This window comes from Xenopus laevis, chromosome 6L, assembly GCF_017654675.1.
Source record: "Xenopus laevis strain J_2021 chromosome 6L, Xenopus_laevis_v10.1, whole genome shotgun sequence".
Lineage (NCBI taxonomy): Eukaryota > Metazoa > Chordata > Amphibia > Anura > Pipidae > Xenopus > Xenopus laevis.
This window is the reverse complement of record NC_054381.1, coordinates 64,202,933-64,226,275: the sequence shown is the minus strand read 5'-3', so window position 1 is coordinate 64,226,275 and position 23,343 is coordinate 64,202,933. Positions and strand designations below refer to the sequence as shown.

General features: G+C 36.5%; 1 protein-coding gene across 1 annotated transcript in view; it reads right to left on the bottom strand.

Moving 5' to 3' along the window:
• stac.L (SH3 and cysteine rich domain L homeolog) overlaps positions 1 to 22,808 on the bottom strand; it is an 85,110-nt gene extending 62,302 nt beyond the window's left edge. Inside the window, exon 1 of the mRNA XM_018267565.2 lies at positions 22,355 to 22,808. Coding sequence (XP_018123054.1) covers positions 22,355 to 22,462 — 108 coding nt within the window. The 5' untranslated portion in view covers positions 22,463 to 22,808. The remainder of the gene's footprint in view (positions 1 to 22,354) is intronic.
• Positions 22,809 to 23,343: the final 535 nt, after the last annotated feature.

Below are 23,343 nucleotides of genomic sequence, written 5' to 3'. Positions count from 1 at the left end.
ATGATGACATTAGCATGTAAATACCATGAAGGTGCAACCTGAGTGCCAACCTGCTGTTTGACCTAGGCAACAGCCAGACAGAAAGGCAACATTTACTTAGTTTACTGATGTGTCCGTGCTTACTTTATAACTCTCTATCGCTTGAGCAATACAGCAGCTTCACAAGAAAATGTTTGTGAAAAAAAGATATTAAAAATAACAGACAGTTACTATCCCCCCACAAAGAACAATAAAGGTGATTAACATGACAGCTGTACTATAATGTTTTTGTTCTGTGAATCAAGAGTATTGAAAACAGTTCTTTTAAATATTGAAGCTTTTGAAGGAAATGGCAGAAATCAACAGATCCGGCAACTTTATGAAATGGTGGAAATTTGCATTACTCATTGAATGAAATTGTCAAAAGGATCTCAATGCCTAAAGTATAATATTTCATAGAGTTTATTAACTAACAACGGGGCAGGGAGAAAAGTGCAAAAAACAGGTGTAAGTCATCATATTTTTTTACACTGAGCACCTGTCAGCTCCTGTGGCACATGTTTCTGCACTTCCCCTAGAATACAATGCTGCCTGTGCTGGGGCAGGTAAGAATAGGTATGTACTGTAGCTGTTCCCTCTCCCCAACCCTGGGTGGGTGCATGGATCCCTGTGGCAGACAGTAATAATGGTCTTCAGTCTGGGGTCTTCTTAAATGACCCTTCACCTCTCTTAAAGAATAAAACTGAAACTCTATTTTATCTGAAGAAATAGAATACTGGAATAAAAACATTTTATCAAAGGGTGCTTCCATTAACTGCCTTATTAAAATATATTCCAGAAGCTGAAGTAATGAGTCACCGTTTTGCAACCGGAATGTTTTTCCGTGAACTTAGTAGGGGATATGGCAATCACACCTCATTAAAACGAGTTAAGAGGCGAAAATTACAGATTCAAAGAGCAACTATAATGGCATTCATTATTGATTTGCCTGCAATTTAGATCAGTTGGGCCATGCCAATTAACATGTGCAGCTAATTTACTTTAGGCACCCCCTAATAGGATGCTTATTATTAATGAGAACATCTTTTTTAAAATTCTTTGAATGTGTTATTTTGGTCAACATCTATCCTTATTCTTTTCCAAAATATGATTAAGGCCTTCTACTGCTAAATGTTAGTACTTGAGTGATGCTTAATCCATAGCACAAAATAAAAAGATCACATAAACTAATTCTATTACAGAGGATATGCTTGGTAACCTGCAGAAAAAAATATTTACTCATATGTGGGAGAATGGGTGTGATATGAATGTACAGATCTTTTTGGTTGGTGTAAAGTGATGGTACAGTACAGTTCAGGTACAATAATTATGATTTTGGAGTGACACCACTCATCTAGTAAGAGTATAGGTCACAAAGAATAGGGGAATAACCAAAATCACAAACCCATTGCCAAATATAATACTGATGTGTGTGTGTGTTACCAACTAGAAAATACTGATAGATGCAAAAATCCCAATATTAATTATTTCGAATGCTTGTTGCATTGTGAAGTGCTGGGTCTTTCTGAAAGCACATGACTAGGCAAAATGACCTGCACAACAATATTACAACCAAAAAAAATATATTTATCGGTTCAAGAATAAAATATGAAATGATAGAAGGAATTATGTGCAATGTACATAATTTAGTAATAAAAATGAAACCATAAAATCATGACAGAATCCCTTAAGGGCAGAGCAGTTTCAGGGAGATTTAGTCGCCTGGCGACTAATCGCCTTTTCTTCGGGCGACTAATGTCCCCGAAAAGCTTCTCGCCGGCGATTTAGATTCTAACCGGCGGGAAGCTTTTCGGGGAGATTAGTTGCCTGAAGTTTCCTCGTCAGGCAACTTTGGACGACTTGGAAAACAAGTGCCATCCTGTCGGTGATTTCGATTCTAGCCAGCGGGAAGACTTTTCGGGGAGATTAGTCGCCCAAAGAAGAGGCGATTAGTCGACGGTCGATGAAATCTCCCCGAATCTCTCAGTGTGTCTCTGCCCTTAAAGTCACAGTAAGAACACTTACTTTAAAATTGGCAGCTTCCAATGCAAAACAAATTACAACAAAAATATGTAAATTGATCTGTTTTAAAAATAGGAGGAAAAGGTTTCTTAACTTCCTAAGATACCGTATTACTTTTATTTTTTAACTTGAAAATGATCTTCCACTCCAGCAGTAACATTTCAGATTATATGGTTCTGATGAATTCATTGTAATCTAATCTGAAAATTCCTTGGTTCATACTGTAAACACATGCGGCCAGAACCCCAAAGGACTCCAGCTGATACTGAGCAGAAGAGATGTGCCTGAATATATGGTGACCATGAAAATGTATTTTTGATTACTGCATGCTGTTAAGGCACTGAATTCTGTTCATGTACTGTATAATGAAAAACAAAAAGGAAAGCCACTTCTTCTACTTTTTAAACATACTTACTCATTTCCGCCCCATTCACTGGCCAGCACTATTGATAATTAGGCTGTACTGAAACTGATATGTTAATAGTTTTACACAATCCAGGTCAGGTCAGATATTTTTAACCAGAAGTTGCTAATAATAAAGGAAATGACACTTTCCTGTTAAAAGCACAACCTAATGTTTGTAATAAATTATTGTACACAAACATTCTATTATATTATCTATATCTCTCTCCATCTCTCCATACACACACACACATAAATATTATATTTAATAATGTTTTTAATAAACAAATGATGTAGTTGTTGAAACCATGATTCCTTTACAAAAAGCCCTGACACATAAAAATCTGCCAACATTTACAGATTTTTCTGTTTTTTTTACAACTTTTCCTATTTGCGATATTTCAACTTTGACTGAAATTCACCTAGCAAAATCCTATTAGATACATGAGGATGATAAATAATTTCTTTTAAGCATAATAATAGTAATACGATTTAAATATAATTTTAGACTATTTTTTCATTTGTTTATTAATTTTCATAAACTTATTGAAGGAAACTTGTGAAATGAACCAAACTAGTGAATGTTTGACATTGTTTATTTAGGTGGAGTTATTATTAAGGAGAATGTATACAAGGGAAAAAATACTGTATGTGCAGCTGCTTTGCTGAAAAACCCCAGCATAATATAAGCGCTTTGATATTTGTGAGGTAATGTGTGTCTTTCAGTGCTGTATAATTTACATGCTTAATGTCACCCAGTGCATGAAATGTAAAAAGGAAAAATTTAATAGGAATTAAAGCTGCTCTCTGAAAATTGCCAGGCTTTGCTTTAAAGAGCAATTAAAACTATAAATATAAGAGAGATTGATGTGCATGAGGCATATTGTGGTTTTTGAGTTCTGGAAAGCATTGAAACAGAATATGTCTTAGGTTCTTCTGAAAAATTCAGTTATGCTTCCCCAAGTTTGTCTTTGCCATTGGAATCTTGCTGTGTCTTGTGCTGCAGGCATCTGATTGCTAAGAACCAGTCAGCCTCCTTTTGCTTCTTCAAAACAATACGTATGGACAGGAGTAAAACAGAGGGTTTAGTCAAAAATGTGTGTGTGTTTTGTTGATTTGGACTCTAGGGGGGTTACTTATCAAAGTCCAAATTTATCTCAATATTTTCTGCTACAAACTCCAGACTATTTAGCGAAACGCGTCACCGATGGAATAAGCGGAAGCAATTACAGAAATACGCTGTGAGGTCTCAGGAACGCCGCAAACCTCACTGTGCATGTCCGTAATTGCTTCCGCTTACGTCACAGCTGACGTGTTTTGCCAAATAGCCTATTTGACGAAATGCGTCAGTGGTGACGTAAGGGGAAGCAATTACAGACATACACAGTGAGGTCTGAGGAATGCCGCGGACATCTCAACACACACGGTGGGACAGCTGCTTGCAGGGGAGACATGCCACGGACATCCCAACACACACTGCAGGAAAACCGCTCCAAAAAAAACCCGCCACAGACATCCCAGCACATAGTGGGAGAGTATAGTCTGTGAGTATAATCGACTACCAGAAACTGGACTAAACTGTGTGGGTATTCAGGTGAACACAGCGCACAATTCTGATGGTGTTTAAGTATACATTAAGGGGCCGATTTATGAAGGGTCGAATTTTGAGGGTTAATAAACCCTCGAATTCGACCCTCGAAGTAAAATCCATTGAATTCGAAGGATTTTAGCGCAAATACTTAGATCGATAGATTGAATAAAAATTGTTCGATCGAACGATAAAATCCTTCGAATTGAAAGATTCGAAGGATTTTAATCGATCGAACGATTTTTATTCGATCAAAAAAAACTAAAAAAAGTGCTGGGGAAGGTCCCCATAGGCTAACATTGAACCTCGGTAGGTTTAAACTACCGAAGTATGTTTTGAATGGTCGAATAGTAGAACGATTTTTAGTTCGAATCGAAGTCGAAGGTCGTAGTAGCCTATTCGATGGTCGAAGTACCCAAAAAAATACTTCGAAATTCAAAGTTTTTTTCATTCGAATCCTTCACTCGAGCTTAGTAAATGTGCCCCTCAGTATACATAGAACTATTTTCACCTGCACTAAAGGTTTACGGTGGGGAACATTACACTGATAATTGTGTGAATAGAATCAACTTGAGGTGTAATTTTATTAAGAACGCTGCACTATATTTTTCTTGTTTTTTCTCCAATTTCTTTTTGTTGAGGAACGATCATTAGCAATTTTTTTTTGGAACACTTGCATTTATCAGAGGTTGGAGAGAGCCTATCTGTTATTGAACTGGAGAATACACTGGGTTTGGAACTTGACTTTTTTGATTTATATTACATAATTCTGCAAAAGCCCTATTCACTGAATTCAAGTTGAACAATGACTCATTCTGCCCATTTAATTTGTTTTTGAGAGAGCATAGTTTAGAGAAACACCAAAAAAAAACCCACTCTGTGGGATTGATAAACTGATTAATAACTAATAAACACTGTCAGAACTAGCAAAAAAAATATCACAATAAAGGAAAGAGGCAAGTAATCATATAAGGCAAGAGTTATTTTTGTATTTAAAAGTATTTATATGTTAAACTCTCAAGTTTGTATTTTTATATCTGAATAGTTTACTGCAGCTGGGTTTTAAAATGTCATATTGCACGTCACCTTCATAGGTAACGTGCATTTTGGTAATTTGTCTCCCACACATAATAATTCTTCAGCTACTCTATATTCAATTACCCATAATGTAATCCTGAAATGTTTATACCTGAATAGCTTTTCTGTTGTATAAAAATAGAATTTGCACGTTTCTTTATATAGCACTGAATTACAACCGAACGAATATAATTTCAGCGTGATACGTTTAGATGGATTTCTCTGAATCTGGTGCTGGATAGATTTATGCAGTGCAAATGTTAATGAAATGATTGATAGAGTAGACTGGTGGAGCATTTGGGTAATAGACTGAAAGAATGAGAGAATTGATAAATATGCATGTTTTCATCACATCTGAGAAAAGACATCTGCCTGTGCTCAGGCTGTGATCACAATGAAATCTTTGGTGGTTGTATAGGGACCAAGATCCCAATGATTATTCCAATGAGTATTCATAAAACTCACATTAATATCAGCCTCATCTGACATGGCGCATTGTAGATATTCATAGAAATAGACATCACCAAGATTTCTTATTGTGTCCATATATTCCCTTATTCTTAGGGGCACATTTACAAAGCTCGAGTGAAGGATTCGAATTAAAAAAACTTCGAATTTCGAAGTGTTTTTTTGGCTACTTCGACCATCGAATGGGCTACTTCGACCTTCGACTACTACTACGACTTCGAATCGAACGATTCGAACTAAAAATCGTTCGACTATTCGACCATTCGATAATCGAAGTACTGTCTCTTTAAGAAAAACTTCGACCCCCTAGTTCGGCAGCTAAAAGCTACCGAACTCAATGTTAGCCTATGGGGAAGGTCCCCATAGGCTTGCCTGCGTTTTTTTGATCGAAGGATATTCCTTCGATCGTTGGATTAAAATCCTTCGAATCGTTCGATTCGAAGGATTTAATCGTTCGATCGAACGAATAATCCTTCGATCGTTCGATCGCAGGATTTGCGCTAAATCGTTCGACTTCGATATTCGAAGTCGAACGATTTTAGTTCCTGGTCGAATATCGAGGGTTAATTAACCCTCGATATTCGACCCTTAGTAAATCTGCCCCTTAGTGTTGGTGATGCCATGGACAAAGCCATTTAGTCAACAATATCTTTATATTCTTAATAAACAGAACACACTGTAAGTCTATCTTGTTTTTCAGAGCAAAATGTTACTGTTGAGGTTTTACTTTACACAAGGTATTATTAAATATACAGGTATGGGATCTGTTACCTGGAAACCTATTAGGTTTATTAAGTTAAACCATTTTTTAGTAGATTAGTATAGAGATCCAAATAACAGAAAGATCCCTTATAAAATCCCAGGTCCCAAGCATTCTGGATAACAGGTCCTATACCAGTAAATGTTATATCAAAATGCTTTTGATTAATGGAGTTAAACTTTGTTAAAAAGAGTACAGATGGAAAAAACATTATGCTTTATTTTAGTCCAGGAGCGAAACAATATATTCAACTTCACTTTTTTTTGGTACAGCTATAGGATCTGTTACCCATAATGCTTGTGAGCTGGATACATTAAATAAACCCAATTGGATTGTTTTGCCACCAATATGGATTTATGCAGCTTAGTTACCATTAAGTACAAGATACTAATTTATTATTACATATAAAAAGGAAATCATTCTTAAAAATGAAAATTATTTGCATTAAAAGCACTCTATTGGTGAAGGCCATCCCATAATTCTGAGCTTTCTGGATAACAGTTTTTCAGATAAGGGATCCCATACCTGTGTTATTATACAAGTCAATACCTAACATATAATCACCTTCTACACTCGTTCTTGCCTACTGACATTCAGCGAAAACCGAGAACCCTCTACAGTGTACACTTGGGGGCCAATTCACTAAGGGTCGAGTATCGAGGGTTAATTAACCCTCGATATTCGACTGGGAATTAAAATCCTTCGACTTCGAATATCGAAGTCGAAGCATTTAGCGCAGATAGTACGATCGAACGATTGTTCCTTCGATCGAACGATTAAATCCTTTGAATCGTTCGCTTCCAAGGATTTTAATCCAACGATCGAAGGAATATCCTTCGATCAAAAAAAACTTAGGAAAGCCTATGGGCACCTTCCCCATAGGCTAACATTGAGTTCGGTAGGTTTTAGATGGCGAACTAGGGGGTCGAAGTTTTTTTTAAAGAGACAGTACTTCGATTATCGAATGGTCGAATAGTCGAACGATTTTTAGTTCGAATCCTTCGATTTGAAGTCGTAGTCGAAGGTCAAAGTAGCCCATTCGATGGTCGAAGTAGCCCAAAAAACACTTCGAAATTCGAAGTTTTTTTACTTCGAATCCTTCACTCGAAGTTAGTGAATCGGCCCCCTAGTACCTACTATAACACAACTACTTTTTAATCATGACAGGGCTAATGATAATTTGATATAAATAAAAAAAAGAAAATGAACAGAATATGAATTTAAAAATAATAATCCCACTGTGCAGTAACAACGTTTATTTTATCTTGTAGGCAAGCTTTCTCTATATTTAAAGCCCTTATTGGGATCATCTCTCACAGTTCCATAACTAACAAACATGTTTAATAATATAGTGTAACTCTAGGGGGCACATTTACTAAGGGTCGAATATCGAGGTTTAATTAACCCTCGAATTTGACCCTCAAGGCAAAATCCTACGAATTCGAATATCGAATTCGTAGGATTTACCGCAAATCCTACGATCGAAGGAAAAATCCTTTGATCGAATGATAAAGTCCTTCGAATCGAACTATTTGAGGGATTTTAATCAATCGATCGAAGGATTTTCCTTTGATCAAAAAACCCTTAGAAAACTTATGGGGAAGGTCCCCATAGGCTAACATTGTAGCTCGGTAGGTTTAAAGTGGCGAAGTATGTAGTCAAAGTATTTTTTAAAGAGACAGTACTTCGACTATCGAATGGTTGAATAGTCAAACGATTTTTAGTTCGAATTGTTCGAATCAAAGTCGTAGTCGAAGGTCGTAGTAGCCTATTCGATGGTCGAAGTACCCCAAAAAAAACTTCGAAATTTGAAGTTTTTTTACTTCGAATCCTTCACTTGAGCTTAGTAAATGTGCCCCTAGGTGTCACTTATTTTGACCCTAGACACGAGAGAAAAAGTACACCCTATAGTGCTCAAATAAAAACCATTTATGTCCGGGGGCTGGCTGAAGTATAGGGCTCCATCGGGGCTGTGTCCTTGCATATGTAGACTTTTAGGGGGTGGAAGGCTGGATGCATATGTGCCTCTCCCCTGCCCCTTATGAATACAGCACTGATGAATGCAGACAGCATATTCATGGGGGAAATACATTCCTAAACTCTGTTTTTTAAGGGTTCACCCAAACTTCATAGCCAGCTTTGAGTGCTGCTAATAGTTTATTGGACCCTTCAGTTAACAGTTATTTTAATACATTTGGTGAGAACATGAATATAGAGTAGAATATAGAAGAATATATCAAGTATTAGAGGGTAAAAAACAGGTAGGTAGTGTGTCTAAGCATTTTCAGTTTACTGCAAAACCTGTTTATAAATAGAAATGTCACACGAGTCACATTCAGCGAGTAGGTACAGAGCTTTTTAGCAATTTTGCTCCCACACATTAAAAATCCTCTGCTATTCTTCTTAGTGGATGCATGCTAGCAGGCTGTGAAAGAGTGAGAGGCAGAAAATGCTGCTTACCAGAAAAAGTCAAAGAGGAATTATATTGTTAAACAAATAAATTAGGAAGCTATAGAGATGTTCTAAATCAAGCTCACACTGTATAACATGAAATGACCAATTGACCTTTGTCCAGAAAATGTTACTCCATAAAAAGGGTAGGTCACCATTAAGTTACAATTTAATATGTTATAGAATGTCCTATTCTTAGCAACTTTACAACTGGTTTCATCTTTTTATTGCCTCTCTTTCTATGTAAGACCCTCTTCTATTCATTCAAACCACAGCCTGGTTGCTGAGGTAAATTAAACCAAACAACAAACATACTAACTAAACAAAATAACTTGTAAATGTATAAAATAAAGAATAACTAATTGTCTTAGAATATCTTTGTTGACTGCAAGTGCGATTTGTGCTGCTCCTTAGCCGGCAACTCGTTGTAACAAAGTTTTCCTTAGGCGTAGACAGACAGAAGAGGTAATGTAGTTGCCAAGAGACCGCCTTCCCAACTGTTGCATCCTAGACACTTGCCTGTCTACCCCTAATGGTCCTAGGGGGTTATGTAATAAAAGCCATTAAAGGTACAGTTCAGTATAAAAATAAAAACTGGGTAAATAGGCTGTGCAAAATAAAAAAGGTTTCTGATATAGTTAGTTAGTCAAAAATGCAATCGATAAGGACTGGAGTTAGTCAGTGACTTGAAGGGGGGCCACATGGGACATAACTGTTCAGTGAGTTTGCAATTGATCCTCAGCATTCAGCTCAGATTCAAACGCAACAGTTATGTCCCATGTGGCTCCCCCTCAAGTCACTGATTGGTTGCTGCCAGGTAACCAATTAGTGGAAACCAAGGGAGCTGCAAAACAGGAAGTAGTGTTTTGGCTATTATGTTTGACATCCTGTTAGTCCAGTTTTTATAGATTACATTTTTGGCTAACTAACTATATTGGAAACATTTTTTATTTTGCACAGCCTCTCTGATTATCCAGTTTTTATTTTTATACTGAACAATTTTATACTGAACAATTTAAGTTTGCCCAGGAGCAGTTACCCATAGCAACCAATCAGCAGGTCACATTTATTGGTCACCTGTTTAAAAGCCAAAATCGTACTGGCTGCTCCTGGGCAAACTTAATACCTTTTATTACATATTAGGGCTTGGTGGTGGCGTTAAATTGATTACTTCTGACCCTGGCCTGGCACTCATTCTCACTGAAAAAAAACCCACCACCATCTCCTTCATGTTTGCTGTGGCCCTGGGCTGTATGCATGCACAAAATATATACATTTTTACCTTCCTTACATTTTTACTGTAGTGTGCATGCACACAGCCTTGTCAGACCCAAAGGATTCCTTGGACAGATTAAAATATGGCAGTGTGCTCACTAGAACAATAGAATGCTTTTTTCCAGTGAAAATGACTTAGGGTTCAAATTAAGCCTAAAAAATTGGCACCCCCAAGTGATAAAACCTTTTTTTGTTTTGTTTGGCTTTTGAGAGTCATGTTGCTAGAGTAAAATAGTGAGTAAAGAGGGGTAACCTGGAAGACATGTTAAATACATTAATGAAAGGATGATATTCTACAGGGACACCAGAAAATCATTTCTATAGTGTTGAAGACTACGGATAATAAGAAATGCAGCGTGGGCCAGTGTTTTAAATGGTATTAAACATTATGATATTAATATAACCATAAAAATGGAACTGAAAATGAGAAGTGTATAGTACAATATATGTGTAAGCTGAGTTTATATAGTCGTATAAGTCCATGGGAATTGTCTCTAACAACTTTATTATCCCAGTTTATTAAAACATTTTAGATTTTCAGCCTCATTGAAAATACATGCTTCAATGTGTGAATTTAATTCTATGAAAAAAATGTCTCACATTTGTTTCTCAAATAAGTTAGTTAGAGAGAAAAAACCTACAATCCTAAAAAAATCAAGCGTATTTTTTTTCCTCAACCATGACATTTAGAAAATCAGACTTGTAGTAGCGACTTTAGTTGCTGATTGGTTGACAACTGCACTTTAGCACTTGTTGGTAAATGAGCCCTAAAGGCCGCAATGTACTGAATTTATGACAGGTAGGCAGTGACACAAAAAAGCATTGGTAAGATGTAAGAGTTGGTAAGATGTAATTGGAGAAGCAGATATCTGCAGAGCATGAAATCTGTTTCACAAGGAAAATGAATGTATAAAGAGAACAGCAGCAGCCTCCTTGTGTGACACTAACAAGATGCATTGTAAAGATTGCTTGCAGAGAGAGACCGAAAGAACAGCTAGAAAGTTAGGATGAGAATGTTTCTGAAAGGGCCACTAAACTAAATGTTCTATTGCCTGTGAGAAATAGCTATGCTGAAAATAAACACAACCAATTAGCAACTGTATTAACTGTAAGCCTTACATCAAAAATAGTGCATGAAGCAGTTGCTTATGAGAATGAGACCCACAGTAAAATCAAAGGGATTGCCAGATTGAAGGCATTGTTCAATTACTATTAAAAGATTATGGACCAGATTCAATTCAGTGAGAAAAATGTTTATAACGTGAAAACTCATGGACGAGATTCAATTTGATATTCAATTCATGAATACTTATCTCTCTGTTTATCATATGAGAAAACTGGAACTGAATTTGGAGAAAACATCTTTCTCCTCGAATTGAATCTCGTCCATGAGTTTTCATGTGATAAACCGTGAGATAACTTTTTCTCACTGAATTGAATCTGGTCCAATGTCAGACAAATTTGGTGCCAACGTAGCGTGTGAAAGGGGAACTCCACAAAAACATAACTTGAGCTTTTTGTAAAGTAAAGATAATTTTAAGCAACTTTGCAATATACATCAATTAAAAAATATGTAGACTTTTCATGATTTGTAATGATTTAGAACAGTTCCCTAAGCCTAGCCCCCTGCTCTCCTGCTGATCTGTCTGACTACTTTGCTGAGCTGGCTGACTACTGTTACTTTGTATCAGCAGCCATCTGTCCTTAGACTGCATCCTCCAAACCCCACAATTCTCTGCACATGTGATTTCAATAAGGATAAGTGCAATACCTTTTGGGTTATGTAGTTCCTGCATGCTGTCTGTAAACTGTGGAGAAGTTGTTACAATTTGCAACATCAGTGTTTTAGTCCCTCCTTCCCTGCCAGGATTGTAAATGATGCAGAAAGAGAAGAACTGTTAAACAGTTCTAAGCAAGTTTTCAGCATAGAAAATGACATTTATTCATACTTTTTGAAGAAACGGGTAACTATGATGGGTATATTAGAGGTTTCTGTTTTATTCGGACCTTTTTATCAAATTTTGGTTTGGAAGCCGGAGTTCCCCTTTCGGGTGGAGCAGTTAATACTGCTTAAATTGATTTAGCATTTGACTAACACCTACACTCCAGAACTATAAGGTTTAGGGCTCTTACTGACGAGTGGTTGAAGCTGCGCTCCCTGCGTTCCGTTTTTCTTCGTTCACCCGCAGGGGAGCGCAGGAATAGACGCATTAAGCTTTTTTCAATGGGGCTGTACTCACACAGGCGCGTGTAGGCGCCGAACGCAGGAAAAATGCAGCATGTTGCATCTCAACCTGCGTTCGGCGCCTACACACGCCTGTGTGAGTACAGCCCCATTGAAAAAAGCTTTATGCGTCTATTCCTGCGCTCAGCTTCAACCGCTCGTCAGTAAGAGCCCTTAGTGCTAGACTAAAAGTAAAGGAAAATATATAACTTTGTTCAATGTAAGAGAAGATAGATATGATACAGGATTGTTTGTCTCTGCACATTGGTGTAATGTAATCTAGTAACCCATGTTCATTTTTAAACAGCTGACTAGTAAATACTACCTGCTAATTGGCTATAATGAGTTACTATAAAAATAAACTTAAAACCATTTATTATATTTCCCCCCAATTTTACCCACAGGCATATGACAACATTACAAGCACAAGCCTGTAAGAAATCTCTGACATTATTGCTTTCCACAGTTTCTGCGTTACCATCACTAACAATTTGGAAGGCGATTGTGAAAGTTCCTTAGGCAATTTAGTCTCAAAAGTCTCTCAAAAACCTTTTTTTTTGGGAATAACTCCTATAATTAGTTATGAAAGTATTTTAAGACACAGTCCTTTGCTCATATTTCCAGGCAATGATCAAAGAGTGCAAAGAGCCGCAAAGTCATCTTGCATATTTTACGGCAAAAGCACAACAGATACTGACAGGGATGGATTTAAACTTTTTGCACCCCTATGCTTCTCTGTTGCTTGCACCTCCTCGCCACTCGCACCTCTCCCCCCACCGCTAGCACCCCCTCTCACCCACACCTCTTTCACAGATGACCCACAATTTCACATGTGAACCTTCATTTTACGTGCATCGCCGGTGACCTGCATTTTGGCTCACCAGAGGGGGTCCCAGAAAAAAACATTTTTGCCAGGGTGCCTGGCATGCCAAGTTACACCACTGAACAAACCTAATACAAATAGGTAAGAGAAGTAGCATCTAAATATTATAAGTGACTGTAATAGACTCAAGCTTTAATATACCCCCAGCAAATGCCAGGGTATAAGATCTTCATCTGCAAATTATTACAGATGTTAAATTGTTAAGATTATAAAGGGGTTCTGCACCCAAAAACATTTTTTGCACATTGAAAGAAAATGTAATTCTATGCAACTTTCCAATATACATTCATATTTCTAGTGGTTTTAAGCTTATTTGAAAATGTAATTTCTATTAAAATGAATGTCTGTACTCCTGGCTCTTGAAACAATGTTGCAAGGCAACCTAGACGGTAACCGACTCCTGCTACATTGTTTGAGCCTGAACCAAAGAAAGGGATAAACAAACACTGCTTGAAACTGCAGCCACATTTACAAATAAGGGCAGATTAATCAAAATGTGTGATCAGAGTTTACCCCAGAAAAGTTAATATACATAAACAAATATGCTTTTGATAATCCCATAGGAATTAATAAAAACTGAAAGAATTTTTATGTGGTAAACTCTAATCTCAAATTTTAATAAATCTGCTCCCAAATGTATGCCATTAAAAATGTTTAATGAATGTACTGTGGAAAGCTGCTTAAAATTACATTTTCTTTCATTATGCAAAAAACAAAGGTTTGGGCGAAGAAGAGCTGTAATGCCATAATGTCTTTGTTATATGAAAGTCCTAGATAATTTCATTCCTTGCAGAAATCAGAGAATTGTGTCTAGATCTCTGAACTGTGAAAACTCACAGTTTTAAGCAAAATCTACGTTTGATCATTATTATGCATCAATATAGCACTTTTTATTTAATGTGGGATATATCCAAGATGTCATCATAACTCCAGTCATATTTTAATCTACAGAGTATTTCTACATATAAGTTTCTTTGCTATCTTATAAAGTGATTTGGCCTTGGTAACATGTATGGTACGGTGCAAGAATCCTAGACATGTCACTGCAGGGGCATGCAGAATCATACGCAGTGGGAAAAAAGTATGATAAACAACATACAAAATGTAAAATATATAATTTGTTTTACTTAGCAATAGCAGCACCTTCAAGGGCTCACACTACCACAGGAATGATAGCACAACTATGTTGTAGCAAAACAGCACATGGTGATGGTATGCAACACACTATGGCCACAATCAAGAGTCTCTGTTAACATCAAAAAAGTGAAATGCTCACTCAGTATTGTAGACTTAAATGTAATAACCCACCAGTGAGGCCTGGATTTGTGGAAAGGCCACCTAGGCCCAGGCCTAGGGTAGCAGGATTTAAGGGGGGTGGCTTGTACCCAACCACACCCACATTGGTTCAAAAACACTGGGGATGCGCTGTAGAGACAATGATTTTTTTTAAATTTCCCGTGTGACAATCTCCATTGCTCCAGTCCAGATGATGAAAATTTCCACGAATCCACAAGGGTGACAAACGGCAGTGGGCCTAGGGGCACCGACTATGTAAATCCGGCTTCTGCCACCAGTACAGGCCTCCAAAGCCTGCTGCTTATATAAGGGACTGTCTCCCTAAAAAACAGCTGCACATGCAGGATAGATCATGGAAAAAAATCCTGCTTTTGAATTGCTGCTGGATTTCTTGCCTCAGATTTATTACTGTTAATGGTTGAATGTCAGAAGCAGGACCGTGAAGGGATAGAGCACCCAGATAACATAGATGGAAGGAAGGAGCTTTACGGGAAAATATTTTTAGTTTGTGACTTGTAATATAATTTACAAGCTTTAAACTTAAACTTGCTCCTTTAGTGATGACTTTTAGCCCTTGGCATTTACATATCAGAGTGCCTTCATAATAACAAACAAGTCATTAAATCAAAGGTTAAATGGATATACCTTATTTGCATCTTAATTGCTTTCTCATACAGAAAGCAGCACTAGCACTTGATTTCCCATTCATGATGCTGTTTAAAATATAATTGGAACTCACTGGCTGTTTTTGAAGACTTGATACACATGGCAAAAAAATAGATATCCTAGTTGGTGTCATGTCACTTGCCTCAGATGCAGTGTGCATCAGGTTACTGCCTTGCAATATGCTCCTATGCAAAAGAGGGAATCATGAGGGGCCCTGAAGTACCCCTGAGCCATTCACCAATCTATTAGTTGATCATTTATATGGGAATTTGTTCTATACACCTTGTCTACTAAAAATAAATGTAAACATTAAATAAACCAATTAGACTTGTTTTGCCTGCATTAAGGATTACTGTAATTATAGATCCGTTTTAATCAAGTACAAGATACTGTTTTATTATAACAGAGAAAAATACTTTTCTAAAAATTTGGATGAAATAGAGTCTATGGGTGACAGTCTTCCCATAATTCGGAGCTTTATAGATAACGGATCCCATAGATGTACCTATTATCTGCACTTGCTCCATTTTTTCTAACATTACTGGTCGTAGGCTGACAAATATTCAATATGGCCAACATTCTTACCTCATGAACATACAGTATACTTCTGAAACAACAATAACCATATCCTCTGTTAAATTTGACAAATAATAATTTTCCGTAATATGTAGCAGTCCTTAGCAAGACAGCACAAACATGTAGCATTATTTTTTATCAACATTAATAGCAATTACACATTTAAACACCACTTTACAGTGATTGCTCATGATTCGTATTGGTCCCTGCCCTGTGGAGCTTCCAATCTATAGTCCCTATTCCATTCACTCCAATTTCATCAGGAACCAATAAACCTTGCTCATAAACTCGCACAGACACATATAGAAACATACAAACTTATTGTTGATAGTGCCTGGCAGGAATGAAACCTGGGAACCCAAAGCTGCAAGGAAACCGTGTTAACTTCTGCTCAGCCATGCTGCTTCTTTGCAGCGATACTCACTTCTGAGTTGGGGTACCCAATGCTTTTACTTTCTCTCTGGCTAATCACATTCAGAAGAACATGGAAGCAAAGGGTAGTAGTAACATTCCTATATTAAGGTTAAATTTGCATACAACAGTTCAAAACAATGCTCCATTGTAGTTTGTAGCTGTAGAGGTAGTAATTAACATCAGCCCCCCAAACGCCTGCTCTTGGGCACACAGTATGAACTTTCAGCCAGTTAATTGAGTAGCATGAAGTGCACTCAAGCAGTTGATGAGATTTTGTTTTACACAAGATATATGCCAGTGGTGTAACTAGATATTACTTTTATTATTTTTCAGGCCTCCAAAATGACTAGAGGTTGACTTGTTTTACCAATATTTATTGAAAATGTATATGAATTAGGGCCTCAAGAGGCCACTATACCTCCTGGGCCCCCCTGCAACCGCAGGGTCTGCTTCCTCTGTACTTAGATTCATGATATGTGCATAGCTATAAATACGCCCCTTTCCTAAGGAATGGTAAGTGAAGAAGTTCTTGACTTCTAAAAATAGGAAAAAACTAAGAAAGGGGTGGTATATATGACAAATTATTGAGAAGAGTAGACATATGACACTAAACTGTGACTACACTTTGAAGGTCTTTTCTTAATATTTTATTTGTTTTCATTGTTTTTTTTACTTTAATATCTTGTAAAACACAATTTCAAAGCTGATTTTTGTTGGTGCTAACCTGGACTATAATTGACTATGTTTCCAGCCCTGCATCTCATTGGGTGACATTTGTACCTCCACTGCCTTCATTCATTTCTATTTGTTAATAAAGTGTTCTATGATAACTTACTAGGCATTTACATTTCTTTATGTACATATAAAACTATGATATTAAAAACATATATCTACTGGTTACATGCAAAAGATATAGATACAGACAAGTCAATAAGATACAAAAAGGCAGAAGTGTAAATTAATGCAGAAAAAATAAATACAAAAAACAGCACAGAAATATTACAAGTATGTGATTTCCAGGGTAAGAATTTAAAATCACGTTAAAGATAATGTTAGTTGCTTAGTCCAAGTATGATATTTATTGTTTTTCCCTCAACCCATCTCTATATCATTTCTGGTTGCAGTTAATTTACTGTATATTTGGAGCTTGGTTGTTATAATTGGAGTAATTGTTTCATGCATGGTGTCAGGACAACAGGTCTTCCTTCACAACAGGAACTGAGATAGCTGAGAATATATGTAGGCTGTCCCCAGTAGCTGCCCTTTAGGTGTGCAGAATTGTGGCTATTTATTAATGTGCAATTTGTTGTATTGATGGCACTTCATAAATGGCCGCATGGATATATCAGTAATTTCAGCACTGGGGTGTGTAGGGAGATTTTTGTTATGTGTAAAACTTTTTTCTTTTTGGTTTCAGTTCTGCTATTTCAGAAAAGAGATGAGGATATCTGAGCAGCTAGCGTTATGGAAACCTTTATTCCTATATTTGCACTTCTCATCAAGGTACCAGTGTATTTTATTTAACATTGCTTGTAATTTTGAATTCCTGAATTTAGCTAAAACTTGTACATCTTGGCTCAAACTTTGGCATCTCTCTACCAAACACCGGCTTCTTCAAAAAAGCCACACATTAAGTTAATTGGTTCATAGAGTATCAATTAGCTACAAATGTAAATACTGAATGTAGTGCAGTACTGTCCCCCCCTTAAAGGTCATTCGTTATACTACAGTGATTCCTAGATAGTTCTTACTGCATATTTTTACAAAGCCACCATGAGGGACTTAAATGAGTGTAGATATAGTGGGCCCTGAAAAGCAATATTCAACATTTTCGGTAATTTAAAACACAATATCTAAAATGTACTAAAATAAATGAAAACATCAAAATGTTGTTGTATATCGACATGGATTTATATTGGGTTAGCTGGAATTATTTGCATTATATTTTCTTATCATTACAGAGTAATTTTGAAACAAGCAAAAATGAAAAAATGCCTAGTTTCTGTTTAATATAACCTGTATCTGTACAGATTATGACACAGTGGGCCTGTATTCAAGATGGTGTTGATACAAAATGTTCTGCTAAATCATCTGGGAGTAGGCCACTGTTCAGAACCCTCATAGATAAATGGAACTTACACATTTAAAGTTAAATATATTTTTCTGGTATAATTTAGGTTGGTTGGAATCTATTATATAGGCCACTGCCACCATTAACATAATAAATGGCAAATAAATGTTGTCCCTGTAAATTCTGTTTTAAAATGTACAGAACATTTTCATTTCCAAGCTGTCCTGAGAGAAGCCAACAGTAGCACTGAAATATAAGTAGATTGTAAATGGTAAATGCTGTAAAAATAAAAACATCCAAAAGACAGGTGTTGGCAATGGATATAATTGCTTCAAATAAGGAGTGGTATTGAAGCAGACAGAAGATTATTACACGTACAGTAGATAAATGATATGTTTTAATGTGATCAAGAAAAGGATATTACAGTGCAGTTTTACCATACTCCACTGCACTATTAGCCTGTTTAAAACAAGGAAAATATTTTGTTGAATTAGCAACCTAATATAGGTATGGGAACCCTTATCTGTAAACCAGAAAGCACCTAATTATAAGAAGGCCATCTCCCATAAACTTCATTTTATCCAAATAAATTACATTTTAAAAATGTTCTTTTTCTCTGTCATAATAAAGAAGCATCTTATACTTGATTCAAACTATGATATAATAAATTTTTATTGGAGGTAAAACCAGCCTATCTGGGTTTATTTAATGTTTAAAGGTGATCAGAATTACAGAAAGTAATCTGGAAAACCCCAGGTGCCAAGCATTCTGGATAACAGGTCCTTTACCTTAGTATTAATAATGTCCATGAATGGCAAAAAAATGCAAGTTTGTCCAATAATTTTATTTGTGATTGAAAACATTGAGGTTATGCAATCACATAGACATTCTGACCACTGTAATGCAGGACCTACAGTATGCCCATATATAACCTTGCATTTGATTTCTAATATCTAGGAACAAGAGATTTACACAAATTGATTTGAATATTTTGATGTACATGCCTACAGAAAATAATAAAGGATTTGGTTTAAATGCAAATTTGATAAACATATGGTGTATGTGCTGGATGTAACAAACTATACAGATTAGTAAATTGTTTTATGTCTCTGAGCAAAGCATAGCTCAACACTGTGACATAAAAAATGAATGTAGTTCTCCTAACACATAGGGGTCCGTTTACTAAAGTGCGTTAAAAATATTCGCACAATATATAGACAGAATTTTCGCCAAATATGTTATCGCCAGTTTACTAACCTGCGGTAAATATAAATTTGCGAATTTTCTTGCGCAAGAATAATTGTTCGCCAGTTATCGCATTTGCTGAAAATAACGCTACGTACACATTAACGCATGGTTTACTAAACAGCGAAATGTGCTAAAGACAAAATTAACGCCAGAATATTCGCAAACTTTTACCGCCACATATGAAGTGGCGTAAAAGTATTTTTTCTGCCAGAAAATTCTCAAGGGGCAGGAAATATCCCATAATAATGTTTTTTTTTTACCCATCATTCTTTGCTGACAGGAGAGAGATCTGTAGCTATTGCTGACAGGATGTTTTGGCTTCTGCTTCTATCTGGTACAACAGCAGCAGTTTCAGCTCAGAGTCGTATTATTGGCAGTGGCATCACAGTCCAAGGATTCGTCAGCCTCTACACTTTTTGGTTTCATTGGGATTGGCTACATTAAACTGTGCATTTCTATGAAGCAAAGAGATTGACTGGTATCATTTCCTATGATTCTATTGGCAGAAGAGTTTATATGATGCAGACATGTTTGATTGGTATTACTCTGGTGATGTTGTTGGATGGTCTAATCATCAGTCAATAAAGTTTATAAGTTTTGAAGATGCATTTCTGGCCATAAATGTCACAGTAAAAATTGCCATAATAACCGCCATAAAACAAGACTATTTTATAGCATAAATATTCGCAAAAACGTAATTTTTCGCCAGAAAATTCGCAACTCGCTAAAATTACCGCTAACGTAAGCTGGTTCCTTAACGTAGTTACCGCAAGTGATCGCAATGACTTCTGAGCGCATCGCTGTTTAGTAAACTTAGTCGCTGCGAATATTCTGGCGTAAAAATATTCTCAGCGATAACATGCGGAAACTTAAAGTCAGATTTACCGCACTTTAGTAAACGGACCCCTTAGGGTGTTATTTACTAAACTCCAAATTTATCTTATATTTTATTAAAAAAAAGAAAAACTACGACCAAACTCCCATGCAGATTTTAGCTCATCTATTAATAAAAAAACTCAAATTAATCAGTTTGTGAAAAAACCCAATAAATTTGAACAGTAAAAACCCATATTGTCTGAATTGTTTGGACTTTTCCGAACCGCTTGATTTTTTTACGGTTTCTGAATTTTTGGGATTTTTGAGATAAACTTAGCGCCAACCACAATATCTTCAAATTGAGATTGACCCCTCTCCCATTGCCTTATACAGGACCTCAACAGGTCTGAGATGGCAAATTTTCAGATTCTGTTTTTTTGCAGCATCGGGGTATAATAAATCTTGAAAAATTCAATTTTTTTTCCAAGAAACATTTCAGTTTTTGGCCCGAAAAGTCAGACCAGATGAATTTAAGGTTTAGTAAATAGCCCCCCTTGTGTACCTGTATACCCCATGCAGTCTAAATATTCACTCATTTCTACTTCAGTGCGTCAGAGATTCATTTGTGGAGTTATCCTGTGCATCCTAAATAGTGTGTAAAGGAAATTGTGTTGTACATGTATGAGATCTGTTATCCAGAAAGCTCTGAATTATGGAAAGGCGATCTCCCATGGACTCCAAATCCAAATAATCGAAATTTTTAAAAAAAAGATTTTCTTTTTCTCTGTAATAATAAAACAGAACCTTGTACTTTATCCAAACTGATATATAATTAATTCTGTCTGTTGGGTTTATTTAATGTTTACATGATTTTCTTAAGGTATGAAGATCAAAATTACAGAAAGATCCCTTATCTGGAAAACCCCAGGTCGCAAGCATGTTGGATAACAGGTCCCATACGTATTCTATACGTATTCTGGACTATTTATTTAGGAATTATTTAGGGGAATATGGGGGACATTCCTGCATATGTTAAGAAGACTCGTATTGTAATTGGGGAGGTCCTTTGCTTTGGTGGCGATGAGCTCCTCGTTTTTTATTTCCACTAGTTTTTAGCCCAGAATTTCCTTAAATTAATAATGATCTCTAAAAACTTTAGAGGACCATCTCAGCAAGTGACAAAAGAAGCTGCTGACCAAATGGGTGTCAAGGGGGAAGCAAGGGCATTAAGGTTGCGAGGGAACACTGACACATAGAAATGGGATTGTATATGTTTATATAGGACACTCTGTCCATGTCATTGTCCCCTTGCTAACTTTACATAGAGCTTTGTGTGTAGCAGTCATTTAAACTACCGCAGCTGATAACCTCATGCTATAATAGAATAATTCATATTGCGATCACACATTGTTATTAAAGTCTTTCCTCAAGAGGATGTTTATTTGCTGTCCCATTTGCACAGTGCCATGTTGGTACTTTGTAACCAAAATAACAGTATAACACTTTTGTCTGCACCTTAACAGGACAAGGCAACAATGTTGGATGACCAGGTTACAAGGTGATAACAGTGAGTAGGGAATATCATCCCCACATTTTTGTCACTGTTTCTGTATCCCTCCTGGCAATTCTGTGCCCTAGATATTTACACATTCATATATTTCAGCAGCATTAAGATCAGAGTTTATTTCAAAACTAGGAATGGTACACTATGCTCTCTGAAGAACGTTATCCATATATGATTTCAAATCACTAAAACATTGCATTAGCGTAAAATGAAATGCTTGTGATATTGTATCATATATAAATATGTTTGTGAAAATTAGGAAACTAATGAGTAAATGAAGTAAAGTGTCACTAAACAGCTACAGGTGGACTTTGGGTGCTAAAATATAGCAGCCTACAATTTCTGGGTTTAGGGAATAACACAGAGCCATCAGAACATAATTCTTTTTAAACAATGACAGATGAACACATGAATTGGCAGAATTATAGTCCATATAGAATATGCAATATAACAAGCACACATAGGTCATGCTCTGATTTAAAGCAAGTTGCTACACAACCTGTTCTGTTCAGCAAAGTGAAGCAAAGTGGCATACCTTAGATTCTTGGCTGCTTGTAGAGGCTGGAGAGTGAGGTTGTTCGATACCCCCAAGTTCATCCTCTTTTTCCACAGTATCCTCCATAGTGCTGTTTGGTGGAATCATTTCTGTCTGCTTTCCAGTCAGAGTACACAGTGATATTTTGTGTAAGGATTTTAATTCAAGAGGAAAAAAAGCTGCATCTCATTGGTCCTTTATTGCAAAGCAGCATGCTTCTTTTGTTTAGCTTGAAACCCCTTCATGCTTTCCTTTAAATGCTTGGCCTTTTGTTCTCCACGCTGTCAGTTTGCTTTAAAATATCCTCTCTGTGTACCAGAATTGTTTGTGTAGGTCTCTGCTGCGTGTGGGTGAAGTGTGTTCTCCCTTTATAGTAAAAAAGCCTGGAGGTATGGGACATAGAGCTGTGGCTGTCAGCCTCAGTGACCAGAATAGAAGTGAGCTGAAGCAGAAAGCCTGAGCTGCTTACACATGAGGCATATGAGGGAGGAGCAGCCTAACTAATGCCTAGGATGACTTGCATAGGCATGTGCCACTGTCAGCTATTACTAATGAAGTGTGTATGCACATAAGTTGCACACAACGTTAATTATACATATAGAAACTGCCCTTTCTTTTAAGCCAGCTACACTGAAAAGAAGAATAAAAAAAAAACACGAATAGTTCAAAAGTTGTCCTTTTAGAATGTAGCTGAGCACTGAAAAATAGGGAGAGATAGCAGACAATGGATACACAAATAGACCAAAGAGATGGATAGATATAGGTATATAATAAAGCCAAAACATAGTTAGAAAACAGGCAGACAAATGAGAGCTAAATTGTGAGAGAGACACATGATATGCTGAGAGAGAAATAGATGGACATTATAGATATTGCTAGAAACACAGACAACAGAGAGACATAGATAGATAGATAGATAGATAGATAGATAATAGCTAAATTATCAAATAGACATATGATATACTAATAGAAAGTGTAAGACAGAAAGG